Consider the following 14,254-nt stretch of genomic DNA (forward strand, 5'->3'; position numbering starts at 1 on the left):
GCTGTCTAATTGAAATCTCTGCTTGAGTGTTAAGCACCCCACATTTAGTGTCCAGAAAAAATTCCTGATTCCCTCACTTTGCGAACTGCTCCTCCCTATCTTCCTCATTTCAGTCCTGAACAACTCTATTATTCCCACGTGTTTAAGTGAAAAATTTAGAGTCATCCTAGACTCTTCTTTTTTTCTTACACTCTAAATGCAATCCATCAACAAATTTTCCCAGTGTTCACTAAAAATTATGTATAGACTCTAATCACTTCTCACCACTTGTTCCATTTACTGACCTGGTCCAAACTGCCATCATCTCCAATCTTGATTATTTCAGTAGCCTCCTAACTGGTATCTCAAATTCTGCCATTGTCCCCCTACTGTCTGATCTTAATACAGCAGCCAGAATGATCTTTCTAAAACATCAGAGTACCAGAATAAAAGTCAAAGTCCTTGTATTGCCTTGGAAAGACTTACAATATCTTTTGTTCTCTTCTCCCTACTTTTCTTCTGTCGTCTTAGCAGAGAGGCCTCCTTGATCACCCTGTAATAAAAGTGACCACATTCATAACTTTCCATATTTTATCTTGTATTATTCTCTGTGACTTACTATATAGCACTTGTTCATTTTTTAAATTGCCTATACGGCCCGACTAATACATGCTCCCTAAGCCCAGGAACTTTGTTACAGCTGTATTTATTTATTTAGTTTTGAGACGGAGTCTCTCACTGTCACCTCAGCCTCCCAAGTAGCTGGGATCACAGGCACACACCACCACACCAGGCTAATTTTTTGTATTTTTAGTAGAGATGAAGTTTCACTATGTTGGCCAGACTAGTCTCGAACTCCTGACCTCATGATCCACCCACCTCAGCCTCCCAAAGTGCTGAGACTACAGGCGTGAGCCACTGTGCCCAGGCTGCTGTATCTCTTAATTCCTAGAACAACATGATGCATAGTAAACATAGTGTAGTACTTAATAAACCTTCAAATAGTTGTTAAGTGAATGAATGAATTTTCTCTGTGTGTGTGTGTGTGTGTGTGTGTGTGTGTGTATGTGTTTACTATATGTCTTCCTCTGTCCCTCTTGAGACTTGAGGCAGAAAGTTTGAATTGTAATACTCAATAGAAAATAGGAGGTGGATGTTACTCATTCAGAACATATTTATTGAGCACCTGCTCTGTTCAGGGACTACAGTAGTGACTAAGAGAGCTTATCCAAGAGAGGCTCTTCTAGAAGAGTAGGCAAACTGGAGTTACCTCATCTTGGTCTGAATGTCAATTCCGAAATTTTAGTATCATTTCCAGGGAGTGTTGTCAAATTAGTTTGTAGTGATTTGCAAATCTCTTAGAAGTTTTCATAATCTCATTGAATTTTGGAGCTGGAAGTGACTAGTTGAACCATCTCATTTTACAGATTTGATGAAACTGAACTACAGGAAGTGTAAGGGACTTGCACTTTGTGCACATTGAGTGTCTCTACTCAATTAGTTAATGACAAAACAGAAATAAAGGTCTGGGTCTAGCCTGCTGATTTACAAGTCAATGACTTTTCCACTGTGCCATGCTGCCTTCCATTCCAAACCCACAAGAAATTTCTTTTCAAGAGCAGACTATTTGCTGTTGCTTTATTACCTTTTTTAGTTAAGCACAACATCAGATAGAAAACTAAATAGTTCTTTTATAATTTTTCAACATGTGAGAGGTTAAATTCATTACTTTTATAGAAAGTTTGCAATAGATTTAAATTTATTTTAAGCAATAAAATAATTCTTTTTATCATTTAAAGTTAATTGTGTTTTTAAGAATATGATTAAGTTGGAAGAATGAACTGAGTTTGTTTACATCAATTTCTCTTAAAAAATTTTTGCAGAGAAACTCTTGCTACTCAGTTGGATCTAGCAGAAACAAAAGCTGAGTCTGAGCAGTTGGCTCGAGGCCTTCTGGAAGAACAGTATTTTGAATTGACTCAAGAAAGCAAGAAAGCTGCTTCAAGAAATAGACAAGAGATTACAGATAAAGATCACACTGTTAGTCGGGTAAGTGTGATAGTCAGGTAAGTCATATAAAATTTATTTAAATCACAGTAGGTCACATCTTAAAGTATTAGGGTAAGTGTGTGTGCAAGTGTATTTACTTCTGTGTTATACATAGTGGTCATTCTGTACTCAGGTATAAAATAGTTTATATAATACCAAACATTTGTTAATTATTGAAATTCTTGTTCAAGATATTGGGCTTTTGTTTGTATAGGTATAGAACCAATGCAATATTGGGCTGTTTTTCTTTCTGGCTGTAGATCTTATTAGTTATATTTCATATGAAGAAATGGCTTAGTTTAAATTGATTTGTTGTTCTCTTAATACATTGCAACTGATTTTTTATGGGCCAGAATTCTATGAAATATAGAGAAACCATTTGGGAATGAGGAATTCTTGGGATAATATATAAATCCATTATAAGAAAACCAATACTCCAAACAATTACCTATTCCTGAAGTTTATACTATAGTCTATATAGAATCATGGGACTAAAAAGAGGAGTTAGATTTTTCTTCTAAAGCCACTATCAATCACTCTGGGTTCCAGTTTTGCCTCTAAGAAGTTGTATGGTCTTGGCAAAGTTGGCTTTAACTTCTCTAAGCCTCAGATTTCTCATCTGTAAAATAGAAATAGTAATACCTCTTCCACATGATTGTTACGAGGATTAAATAAGACAGTAGACATAGAATGATTAATATAACATATAACATAGTAATGATTATACATTACTAAAAGTAATCTATAAATAAATGTTTTTGTTGTTTGCATCATCAGTATTCAGATAAAGATACTGAAGTCTAGAAAAATTATGACTTGCTCAGGGTCACATACTAGGTTAATCGCAGAGATAGAACTAAATACACATTTCTTAGTTTGCAATCTAGTTATCTTGCCATTACATATGCCCCCCTTTCGTTCATATATATATCTATGCATAAACTGAAATAATTTTTGGAAGCTGTTAACTACTTTTAAATATTTTTGATGTAATTATATCTACATATTTTAAGCTGGAAACCAGACATTTGCTGTAGTTGAGCAGTGTCTGACTTTTCTTTATCAAGCAGTGTATTTAAAGGTTATTGCCTGAAATATGAGAATAGCAAAGAGGCTGGAGCTTAAACTTTTGTGTGCTTTGTTCAGCTTGAAGAAACAAACAGCATGCTAACCAAAGATATGGAAATATTAAGAAGAGAGAACGAAGAGCTAACAGAGAAAATGAAGAAGGCAGAGGAAGGTATGTAGAATTTTAAAAAAATCATCATGTTAAATCAAATTCAGTGATTTACCTTTACCTATGTTTGTGTTAGGTTTCTAAGATACCTGTTTTCCTATATTAAGTAACTTCTGTAGCCTTAAGAATTATCTTAATGAAGTTACTGAAAGTTAATATGTAGTGTATACTCATTTGAATAATTAAGGACATTGTTAGTTTGAAATGCAGAAATTAATACCATACAATAACATTTAATATAATTTGTTGACAGAATATAAATTGGAGAAGGAGGAGGAGATCAGTAATCTTAAGGCTGCCTTTGAAAAGAATATCAACACTGAGCGAACCCTTAAAACACAGGTATACATGCTTTCAATCTTTTCCACATATCATTTTTGAGTTAATCGTTGCTCTTTATGCACTTTTTCCTAAAACCAAGGCTTATAACGTTCAAACTTTTCATCAGAACAAATAACATAAATTCTCTCCCTGCTAACTATAAAAAACTTACTTGTGAAATAGGATTTCCAGGCCAGGCAAGGTGGCTCATGCCTTTAATCCCAGCACTTTAGGAGGCTGAGGCCAGCAGATCACTTAAGGCCAGGAGTTCGAGAGCAGCCTGGCTGACATGGCGAAACCCCAGTCTCTACTAAAAATACAAAAATTAGCTGGGCATGGTGGTGCGCTCCAGTAATACCAGCTACTCAGGCGGCTGAGGCACGAGAATTGCTTGAACCCAGGAGGCAGAGGTTGCAGTGAGTAAAGATCATGCCATTGCATGCCAGGCTGGGTGACAGAGCAAGACTCGGTCTCCAAAAAAAAAAAAGAATAGGATTTCAGTTAAGAAAGCTAACTTGCCTAGTAATATTGTATAGTTGTAGAAGATAAGAGTATGTGGCCAAGGCATAGAAGCTTTATTTGCTAGTGTACCCAACATCAGAGTAGGAATAGCATACTCTTGATTCAGTACTGGGTTGTAAAGTTAACCAAAGAAAGGCTCCTGGTTCTTCACATTTGAGTAGTGTGATAAATCAGTGTTAGTTACCTGTGCTACCAGTTATCATGTCTCAACCATCATTAAGTTGTCCGAATTTTCATACACACAAAAAGTCCTGCTTCCTTATTTTGAAGAAAAAAATACATTTTAGTATTAAATTGGATGACTACACTATTGATCTTTATTAATAATATTTTAATAGGCTGTTAACAAGTTGGCAGAAATAATGAATCGAAAAGATTTTAAAATTGATAGAAAGAAAGCTAATACACAAGATTTGAGAAAGAAAGAAAAGGAAAATCGAAAGCTACAACTGGAACTCAACCAAGAAAGAGAGAAATTCAACCAGATGGTAGTGAAACATCAGAAGGAGCTGAATGACATGCAAGCGGTAAGGTTTGTGTGTGTGTATGGACACGAGTGTGAAGGATTATTTTCTTAAATTATTTCTGTATATACTTGTTATCTATTTATCTTGTTTAGATTGGGAACAATCAAGGGTTCCGCCTGTTTGGTTTCAGACTGTGATTGGGATATGGCTGTTTTAATATTAACTGTAATTGGGGTAGAGGTTTTGAAGTATTGTAGCTTATTTATTTTCTCTAGTCAAGACTCACTTTTTTGAAATCAAAATAACAAGCTTAATTTTTTGATACCTCTTGGCTTGTTAATAGAACAAAATTGAGAACCTGGTCTTGGGCACTTAGATCTAAGCTTTTTAGCTCCATCAATTACGGTTTTCTGAAGTTTTCTGTACCTTTAAAGCTACTTCATTTGGAGCCAGAAAAGCATTTTCTATTGTAACTTTTTTTTTTTTTTATGGCTTATGTTTGAAAACAAAAACAAAAACTCTTTTTAAGGCAAGTAGAAAAGGAATTTGTCCGAGCAATGTATTACTGAGAACTTGACATTTCTGTAGTGTATCAAAATCTGTGGTAGCAAACATTCATGAAGTTTACTGTACATTTTTAGTATTAGCAATTTAAATTACTTTATTATATTTCAATTAATAATGTTGGAAATTGTTTTAGCTTGATTATATATTATCTTGATACTTTTCAAAATTAGCAATTGGTAGAAGAATGTGCACATAGGAATGAGCTTCAGATGCAGTTGGCCAGCAAAGAGAGTGATATTGAGCAATTGCGTGCTAAACTTTTGGACCTCTCGGATTCTACAAGTGTTGCTAGTTTTCCTAGTGCTGATGAAACTGATGGAAACCTCCCAGGTAAGAATAATTCTGTATCATTCAAACATGTATAAATGTCATGGAAATTAGTGTATATTTCTTTCATTTGGGTTTCTACCTCCTTGTCATTCTGTCCATGGATTCCTAAGAAGGAATTCTTATTTCTGATAGCCAAGGCCTGATGATGATTATACACTTGGTGTATTTTATGGAGTAGAGCAGTGGTAAGCAATCTTAGCCTATCTGAGTAGACCTAAGAAGCTTTACCTGAATAAAAACCATAAGAGGTTTATGAACCTATTTTGAGCAGCCTAAGTCCACAGTGAGAGTCAAAGCTGCTACTACACATCTCGCTATTTTTTAAAAGTTGTACATTTTTGTCAGTAATAGATCTTTAGCATTTTATGTATTCTTGTGCTAAAACTAGGAACTGTACTTTATCATCAGAATCACAGCAGCTATATATAGAAGCCTATCTAGTGGAGTAGTGATCAACTTCAATCAGACTTTGTTAAGTTTAAAGTTTGGAGAAATAGATAAAAGGGGTTGGGCAGTGCAGTAAGAGGCCAAGGGTGTCAAATAAAGGCAGGAATGAGTGGCTAAGATTTCAGACTTTTTTCTATGTCTTCTTTTTCCCAGTGGAGAATCAATTTAAAAATAAACACAACTTCATTCTTGGCTTAATCGTCATGTAAACTATAGTACATTTATGTACTTTACAGAGATGAGAAATACACATACTATAAGTTCAATTTAGAAGTAAAATGAATAGGTTATCATTATTAAAACATGCATTTACATATACACAGAGTCTTAGTTCAGAGTCTTGGAAGTTTTGTATACATGGTCATAAACTTGAAAATAGATTTTAATTAGTGTATTTTCTGAATAATGTATAAATAGGAAGATATTTATGAAGCAGCATGTTTGATATTATAGGGATTCTATTTTAACAGATATTACTTGTTATTGTGACTTTGATATAAGGAACTAGATGAGTCACTCAGAAAACTTTATAGTATCTTTCTTGGTCAAGAAAGTGGGACTCAAAGTGGGAAATGAATTCAGCTCCTCTCTGTATGCCATGTGATCCCTGGCCTCATTCTTGTGTGGCTTTGCTAGGTCAAAATCAGGTATCTGGGAATGAAAAGTCAGTGAAGAAATATTTCTTGTTTTAGTGGTCAAGGAACTCCTCTTTTTACCTATTTTTGGCTCTCTGAAACTGCCTACCTCTTGAGAAATTTGCAGGTACACATGATTCATTATTGGTGAATCGCTTTGGATTTAATAAGAACCTCTAGCTTTAGTAGTTGAACATCTTTCTAAAGTTAGACTTAATCATCACTAAGAATACAACTTTTAGAAGTGTTTGGCTACATTCTTTCAATTGTTGAACTGAATTTGTAGGTTAGATTCCCAGTTCATTTACCCTGAGATACTTCTGGAGTTATTTAGTATAGGAGTTCTTTATGTATGTATGTATGTGCGTATATACGTACGTATGGATGGATGTATATACGTATGTATGTATGAAACAGTCTCACTCTGTCACCTAGACTAGAGTGCAGTGTCGCGATCTTGATTCACTGTAACCTCTGCCTCCTGGGCTCAAGCGATCCTGCCACCCCAGCCTCCTGAGTAGCTGGGAGTACAGGTGCGCATCACCACACCCAGCTAATTTTTTAACTTTTTGTGGAGATGCAATTTCACCATATTGCCCAGGCTGGTTTTGAACTCATGAGCTCAAGCTATCCACCTGCCTTGGCCTTCCAAAGTGCTGAGATTACAGGCATGAGCCACCTGCCTGGCTGACCTTACTCTCTTTAGTGTCAATTCAAAATTCTGACCAATTTTATTTTTATTCCATCCATTTCTCTTTAACTATTTATAATGCCTTTATGTACCTTAGTTTTCTTAGTATTGAGTTAAATATGTCAGAAATGGACACATTATTAGTGAATGCTAGTTAAAAGATTTGACTTGAAAGATGAGCTGGTGGGACTGCTAATGAGGAAAGTGATGAATTTTACCCACCATCGTGGCTGATTCAGAAAGGCTAAGCTCATAGTGCCATCAGCTGGCTTCATTGGCAGACTTAGGCTGGGAATCCATGTAGATTTCAGAATCCTGACCTAATACATTGACTTACTGAGCAAAGAGATTTTTAAATGTTTCTACTAGCTCTATTTTGAGTATATTTCTTAGAATATTAGTGTACTTTCAGGAATTTTGTTTTTAAGGTTATCAAAGTCCAAACCAAGTGGGGCAGGGAGTACTGGTGGCCATTCTCCCTTGCTAGAAAATGAGGCCAGTTAATACTCTTTTCCTATTACTGTGTTCTTAATTTTGAGACTTTATAGAATCTCAACAGTGCTGAACCTTGACTTTCGTATTGGAAGTAGAAATTAATGGATAATCTTTGTCAATATTATTTACCTCTCTGTGGGGCAGATATTTTGCTAGTAAATTGAAAATCTGTATTAAATCCACCATTTACTAGATGCTCAAAAATGGTCCCTGGCAAATAAAGTTAAGGTTTTGCAGTCATATCTAGGAAGAATTGTTAAAGAATGTTGATGTTCATTCTTAATATTAGATAGTTACATATCATTCAAGTGTCTAAAAAATATCTTGAAGGTAATGGCTAATGATTAATTTTTACTTCAGTTTACAAAATTAATAAATGAATATACATACTAAAAAGGAGAGAACTTTGAATAGATTAAGTTTACTCCACAGTTAAAATAATGGCTTTTTGAAATATGGGTCACGTTTTTCAATTTTTTTTTAAGTAGTTGGATGGATGAACTGACACTGCAACTTTTATTCTCTTAGATTTCATCATTCAATATAAAGATTATAATTTAATTATCTTGTACATCTAGAGCACAGCCTGTATGAATCCTCAGTGGCCATTTTGTTATTAACTAGCTTAAATCTTAAATCTCCCCTCTGAAATTCCCAATTCTAAAAACCTTATTAAAAAATGTTACTCCTTCTCTGACTTATAACTCTTTCAAGTTCTTGAAGTCACCTTCATTCTCTTAATTCTTTTATGTCTTTATCCTCTCTTTGGTTCTGTAGCAGGTTGTGAACTACCACACAATGTAAACATAAAGATTACCCTTAGGGTTATGGATGCCTGTTGCTTAGATGACAAAAACTTTTATGTGATAACTGTTTCTTTTCTTCATTGTTTCTCTTTCCTTCTTTTGGAACTGTTAACCTAGACATCTGAAGAGAATGTAGAAATAGATGAGGCATTAGGAAAACTTGGTATTGATACTCCAGTAATATTCATGGTCTCTTATGGATTATTTGTATCATACCCTTTTCCATCCAGCTTGACCTTAGATTATGTAACTTAAACCTGAAAATGGTGGATCGCTTGGTGTGTTTCCCAATATTTGAATATATGAAGGTTTCTGACTTTGCCCAAATCTACAGTGATTTGAAGTTGGTGTATCTGGCTTGTTGAGTGTTGACTTAATTTTCTTTTTTATATCACTTTTGAATTTAATTAAAATATTTTGAAATGGTTCTCTAGCCCTGTTTCTTAAGCAGTATGTTTGTGGTATAGCTAAATAAATTAGGTTGTCTTCAGAGGTTAGTTCTGATGTTTAAATTGGCTGTATCGAGCATTGATGTACATATAGTTAGACTATCTCTTATTTGGGTAAAGAAATCACTGATATTGTAGTAATATACATCTAACTTCTTATAAGCTAAAATTGCTCTACAAATATATTGTATAAAATTTGGAGCCAAGTTGTTTTTTACATATGTAGAATATTATTAATGATAATCCAGACTTAGAGGTTCTCTCGGTGGGAGTTTCATTTAGTTATCTGGAGAAGCTGTTTTCCGTGCTTGTGATATAAAAGATGGAATTTACAGCGTTATACCTCCAGGTCACCACTGAAGTCACAGGTAGTCCCGATTTTAGAGGAGGTCTTTATATATTTTAAAAACTGGTAAGTATATTATCTTGCAACTATGGTAGGAGTAAGGAAAGGAAACACAGGAGAAGCTAGTATGTTTTTTTCTTTTATCTGTTTTTATCTGTCATTATTGAACTTAGTTCAGTTGTTCTCTGAGGGAATTCACCAGATGGAAAAACTAAAATTTTCTCCCATGACTTTGTTGTAAATTGGCAGAAACCTTCACATATTCTTGACACCTTCATTTTCATTCCAGATTTCTTCATTTAATTTATTTTCTCCCTGGGCCTCTTCATTTAATTTAAATATGAGCAAATGTAGAATTCTGGCTTATTTGACTCAAAAATTCCCTTGGTATATAAAATTTGTAAGGAACACTGAAATGACATATAAAGCCATACCATATAACAACTTATTGAAGATATATTAAAGAAAACTGGCAGGTTAACCCACATCTAGAGAAAGAAGGCATAAGTATTTTTGACATTTATTGTCACAAAGAAATAATGTGAAAGTGTAGGGTATTTTGGCATACAAAATTTTGTGTAAATGTCAAGATTTCAAAGGCTTTTATATCTTTGTTTTTGGTGAGGAATTACTGATACGAAACAACTTTGTATTATCAGATATTAAGACTACTCTTCATTCTCACTAATGTTCATCTTAATGTTTTCCAAACTACACTTTAAAACCAGAGCTGCAATTTCTGCCACACTAATAGGAAAATTTCTGGCAATAACTTTTTTGCTTTTATAAAAGAAAACATTGGTGAATGATCAATATGTGATCAGCAGTCTTTTGCTTGTTATTTAGTATAAAACTGCCTGTTTGGTTTTTAAACTGTAACCATTAAAGTCACCAAGGATGACTTTAATTGGCTAATTCAGAAGAACAAAGAATTGCAAAATAATCAACAAATATCTGTCATGTACCTCCTCAGTGTGTCATTTGCCATGGGATATATAAAATCAAGTGTTAAGATATGGTCCTTGCTCTCACAGAACTTACCAAGGAACTACCTAACCAACAAAATAATTACTTCATGAACTAAATCGCAGCAATTAAAGCTAGGTGCTGTGGTACATGCCACTGCTCAGGAAGCTGAGGCTCAGGAGTTCGAGGCCAGCCTGGACAACATAGCAAGACTTCATGTCAAAAAAAAAAAAAGGAAAAAGAAAAATGTTGGGAGAAGAGAGGGATCATTTTGAACTAAAGTTATCTCATCATTTCCTCCATTTTAACAATTTATATGAAGAGGAATAACACAAGCAAAGGAGTGGAGACATTAAGTACCTGGTGGGAGTAGAGGAAAAAAATATTTCCCACAATTCAGTCAACTGCAAAGCTTGTTTGGGAACAGAATAGTGTTGTGCTCTAGAAACATAAGCTCAGAAGTTAGACTGCCAGGATTTGAAACCATAGAGCTTTGATAGATACTGATAGAGTTGCCTTGCCCAAGTCGGTTTACCCTGCTAAGCCTTAGTCTCTTCTTTTGTAAGTGAAAGATGACAATAGAACCTAATTCCAAATTCCTAGGAATATCCTGTATTCATGGACTTATACATAGGTTAAATATGAGATATTATAAAGCATGTGGCAAATAATAAATTTATAAATAAATCAGTAAATCAGTAAATGTTACCTATTGTTAACTGTTGCTGTAGGACTGAGTTTATAGCTTGTGAGTTATATGAAGGGGGGCAATATATATTCCCCTTAGGATTATCATTTGAGTGATAGTATAATCTCATATTTTAGTGTCATACTTTGAAATTGGTTACTTTTCTATTCTTTTGTGTTTCAAATATAAGGTAGATATAGAAAATAGTTAAATTGAATGGATTTTCTTATTTCCAACCTAATCTGAAATAACCATTTCTAATGGAGTTGTCTTTATCCTCCAGATATTTCTAGTAAACATTAGTTATATATAAACAATAGTGATAATTATTATAGAATGCCTTGATCAAAGAGTCAAGGAATTCCTGGTATGCACATACTAGTTGAAATAATGACGGTAGACCAAATGGATTCTGTGTTTTTACTGTTTATCAGATTGTGACATCACAAACTTAAGAGGCTTTAAAACTCTTTCGTTTGAGTAGAATTGTAATTGGACTTACCACTAGAGTTAAGTGCTCCCTTCAACCAAATTTGGATGATTTTATTGAAATTGTTACAAATTCAAATTGAAGTTGTTTTACCAAAAAGCTTAATCAGAATATTGTACTGAGAAAACAAATAAAATACTTGTCTCTTATTCTTTATATCTAGTTGATTCTGCCTGCATTCCTTATTTATTTATCTCCTATTCTTGTCTTCTGTGAGTAATAGGACACTTCTATACTTTTGCTTGCTCTTGTGTAAATCATGGCTCTGATTTGTTCCACTTGCTGCATAATGTTTTTCTTTCTTTTTTTTGCTGATTATTTTTATATGAATGTTAATGATAAATTCTTCTACATCATATCCCATTTAAGCTGCAATCCATTCCAGTCTTGCCTGGCTCTTAAGGGTATTGTTACTTCATACTTTTGTAATTGAGTACTAAATGTTAAATTGTATGGGAAAAGTGGCTTGAAATTTTTTTCTGCAATATTTGTATGGCCATTAAAGTTGATTTGTGTGATTGAAGCATGGAAGAGCAAATTATAGCACTTATTCATTTAGTTGTGTTCAGTTGCTTGTTGCTGCATGCTGTCAGACAACTTTTAATTGTTTTTCTTTTGTTCCAATTTAAGACTGACTAATATATATATTCTTTTTCTCCTAGAGTCAAGAATTGAAGGTTGGCTTTCAGTACCAAATAGAGGAAATATCAAACGATATGGCTGGAAGAAACAGGTACCGTATACCTATTTATTTTCTAACTGGTATTTTGTTCTGTATTTTACTTTGAAGCATAGAACTTATATTAGCTACTTTTTTACTTTTTGTTAGCATTGATTTTACATTAATACAATATAATCTAGATATTAGTGGCAAATAGTATGCTTTTCACTTTAAACCAAGTTAATGTTGCTCTTATAACTCTTCCCCCTTTTTTCTTATTTCAGTATGTTGTGGTAAGCAGCAAAAAAATTTTGTTCTATAATGATGAACAAGATAAGGAGCAATCCAATCCATCTATGGTATTGGACATAGAGTAAGTTGCCTTTGATTGAATTTTAAAGGGGTTGAGAGCTAACTTTTGATACTTATTTTTAGACTTAAAATTTATTTTATATTTTGTGTTACTTCAACACTGTTACCTACTTTTCTGTTTTTCTTAATCATAAATGTTGACATTATATTAAATCTTTAGGAAAATGTGAGAAGGAAAAATGTTTATACTTATTTCATGTATTTGGAAGACAAATTTTTTATTTCAAGTGTTTAGTAATTTAACTTCAGAGAGCATTTCAAAACGTATAGTCAGCTGTGTATCAGTGGGTTCCATATCCACAACTGTGGACAGAAAATATTTGAAAGAGGGCCGGGTGCGGTGGCTCACACCTGTAACCCCGGCACTTTGGGAGGCCAAGGCAGGTGGATCACCTGAGGTCAGGAGTTCAAGACCAGCCTGGCCAACATGGTGAAACCCCGTCTCTACTAAAAATATAAAAATTAGCTGGGCGCAGTGGCGGGCATCTGTAGTCCCAGGTACTCTGGAGGCTGAGGCAGGAGAATCACTTGAACCCGGGAGGCAGAGGTTGCAGTGAGCTGAGATTGCGCCACTGCACTCCAGCCTGGGCCAGAAGAGTGAAACTCCGCCTCAAAAAAAAAAAAAAAAAAAAAATATATATATATATATATATATATGAAATAAAATTAAAAATAATATAATAATTAAAAATACAAATTTCTAAAAAAAATACAGTATAACAACTGTTTACATCGTACTTACACTGTATTATGTCTTATGAGTAATCCAGAGATGATTTTAAAGCATACAGGAGGATGTGCCTAGGTTATATGCAAACACTACACCATTTTATATGAGAGCCTTGAGCATACTTGGACTTTTGACATTTTTGGAGTTCCTGGAATCAATTCCCCATGGATATCAAAGAACAGCTGTGTAGGATTCTTTGGTCATTATTAAAGGGAAATATAAATATATCTGTTCTTTTGTAGTGATAGGTCAAAGAGGCCTATATAGTATTTTTCTCTTATATTCATTCTAAAATCATTTCTTATTGTTGCTTATATGATCATAGATCATTCAGTATATATAAAGATGAGTAAGTTCCATAATTAAGGAGCTTACTGACTAGTAGGAGAAAAGGCAAAACATGCAACAAAATATAAATTCAAAGTCAAGTGTGGTAACTGCTTTTTAAAAGAAATACATATATAAAAGTATTGCCATCCCTTTGGAATTAAGTATTTGTGGAGCTGGTTATAGTTAGAATGTAAAAAGAATTAAGCAAGTACTAGAGAATACTCATATTTTATTTTCTATTTTTTTTAAAAAAAACTTTAGTTGTCAAAATTTAAATTATCAGCTTAAGTGAAAGAATACATAAACACTAATATGAAAGATACTATCTTTCAACTAAGTTAAATACTTTTTAGATTGATGGAAGATTTCTTTCCTCTCTTTATTAAGGTATAATTTCCCACAATAAAGTTCATAGATCTTAAGTGTTCTGTTCAGTAACTTTCTACAGTTGTAAACACTCATGCAATCACCACTCAATACAAGACAAAAAAAATTTGTATTTCTTTAGAAAACTCACTTGTGGCTGGGCACAGTGGCTTATGCTTCTAACCCCAGCACTTTGGGAGACCGAGGTGGGCAGTTGGCCTGAGTTCAATTCGAGACCAGCCTGGGCGACATAGCAAGACCCTGTCTCTGAAAAAAGAATACATATATATATATATTTTAATTTATAAAG

The 14,254-nt window shown here is 33.9% G+C and overlaps 1 protein-coding gene across 3 annotated transcripts in view; it reads left to right on the forward strand.

Moving 5' to 3' along the window:
* Positions 1-14,254, forward strand: part of ROCK1 (Rho associated coiled-coil containing protein kinase 1) — a 154,698-nt gene that overhangs the window by 131,871 nt on the left and 8,573 nt on the right. For all 3 annotated transcript variants that reach the window (XM_026456016.2, XM_026456014.1, XM_026456015.1), the window contains exons 23-29: positions 1,863-2,028; positions 3,175-3,268; positions 3,519-3,607; positions 4,447-4,635; positions 5,313-5,472; positions 12,148-12,218; positions 12,431-12,519. In XM_026456016.2, coding sequence (XP_026311801.1) covers positions 1,863-2,028; positions 3,175-3,268; positions 3,519-3,607; positions 4,447-4,635; positions 5,313-5,472; positions 12,148-12,218; positions 12,431-12,519 — 858 coding nt within the window. The remainder of the gene's footprint in view (positions 1-1,862; positions 2,029-3,174; positions 3,269-3,518; positions 3,608-4,446; positions 4,636-5,312; positions 5,473-12,147; positions 12,219-12,430; positions 12,520-14,254) is intronic.

The sequence above is a fragment of the Piliocolobus tephrosceles genome, chromosome 18 (genome assembly GCF_002776525.5).
Source record: "Piliocolobus tephrosceles isolate RC106 chromosome 18, ASM277652v3, whole genome shotgun sequence".
Taxonomy (NCBI): domain Eukaryota; kingdom Metazoa; phylum Chordata; class Mammalia; order Primates; family Cercopithecidae; genus Piliocolobus; species Piliocolobus tephrosceles.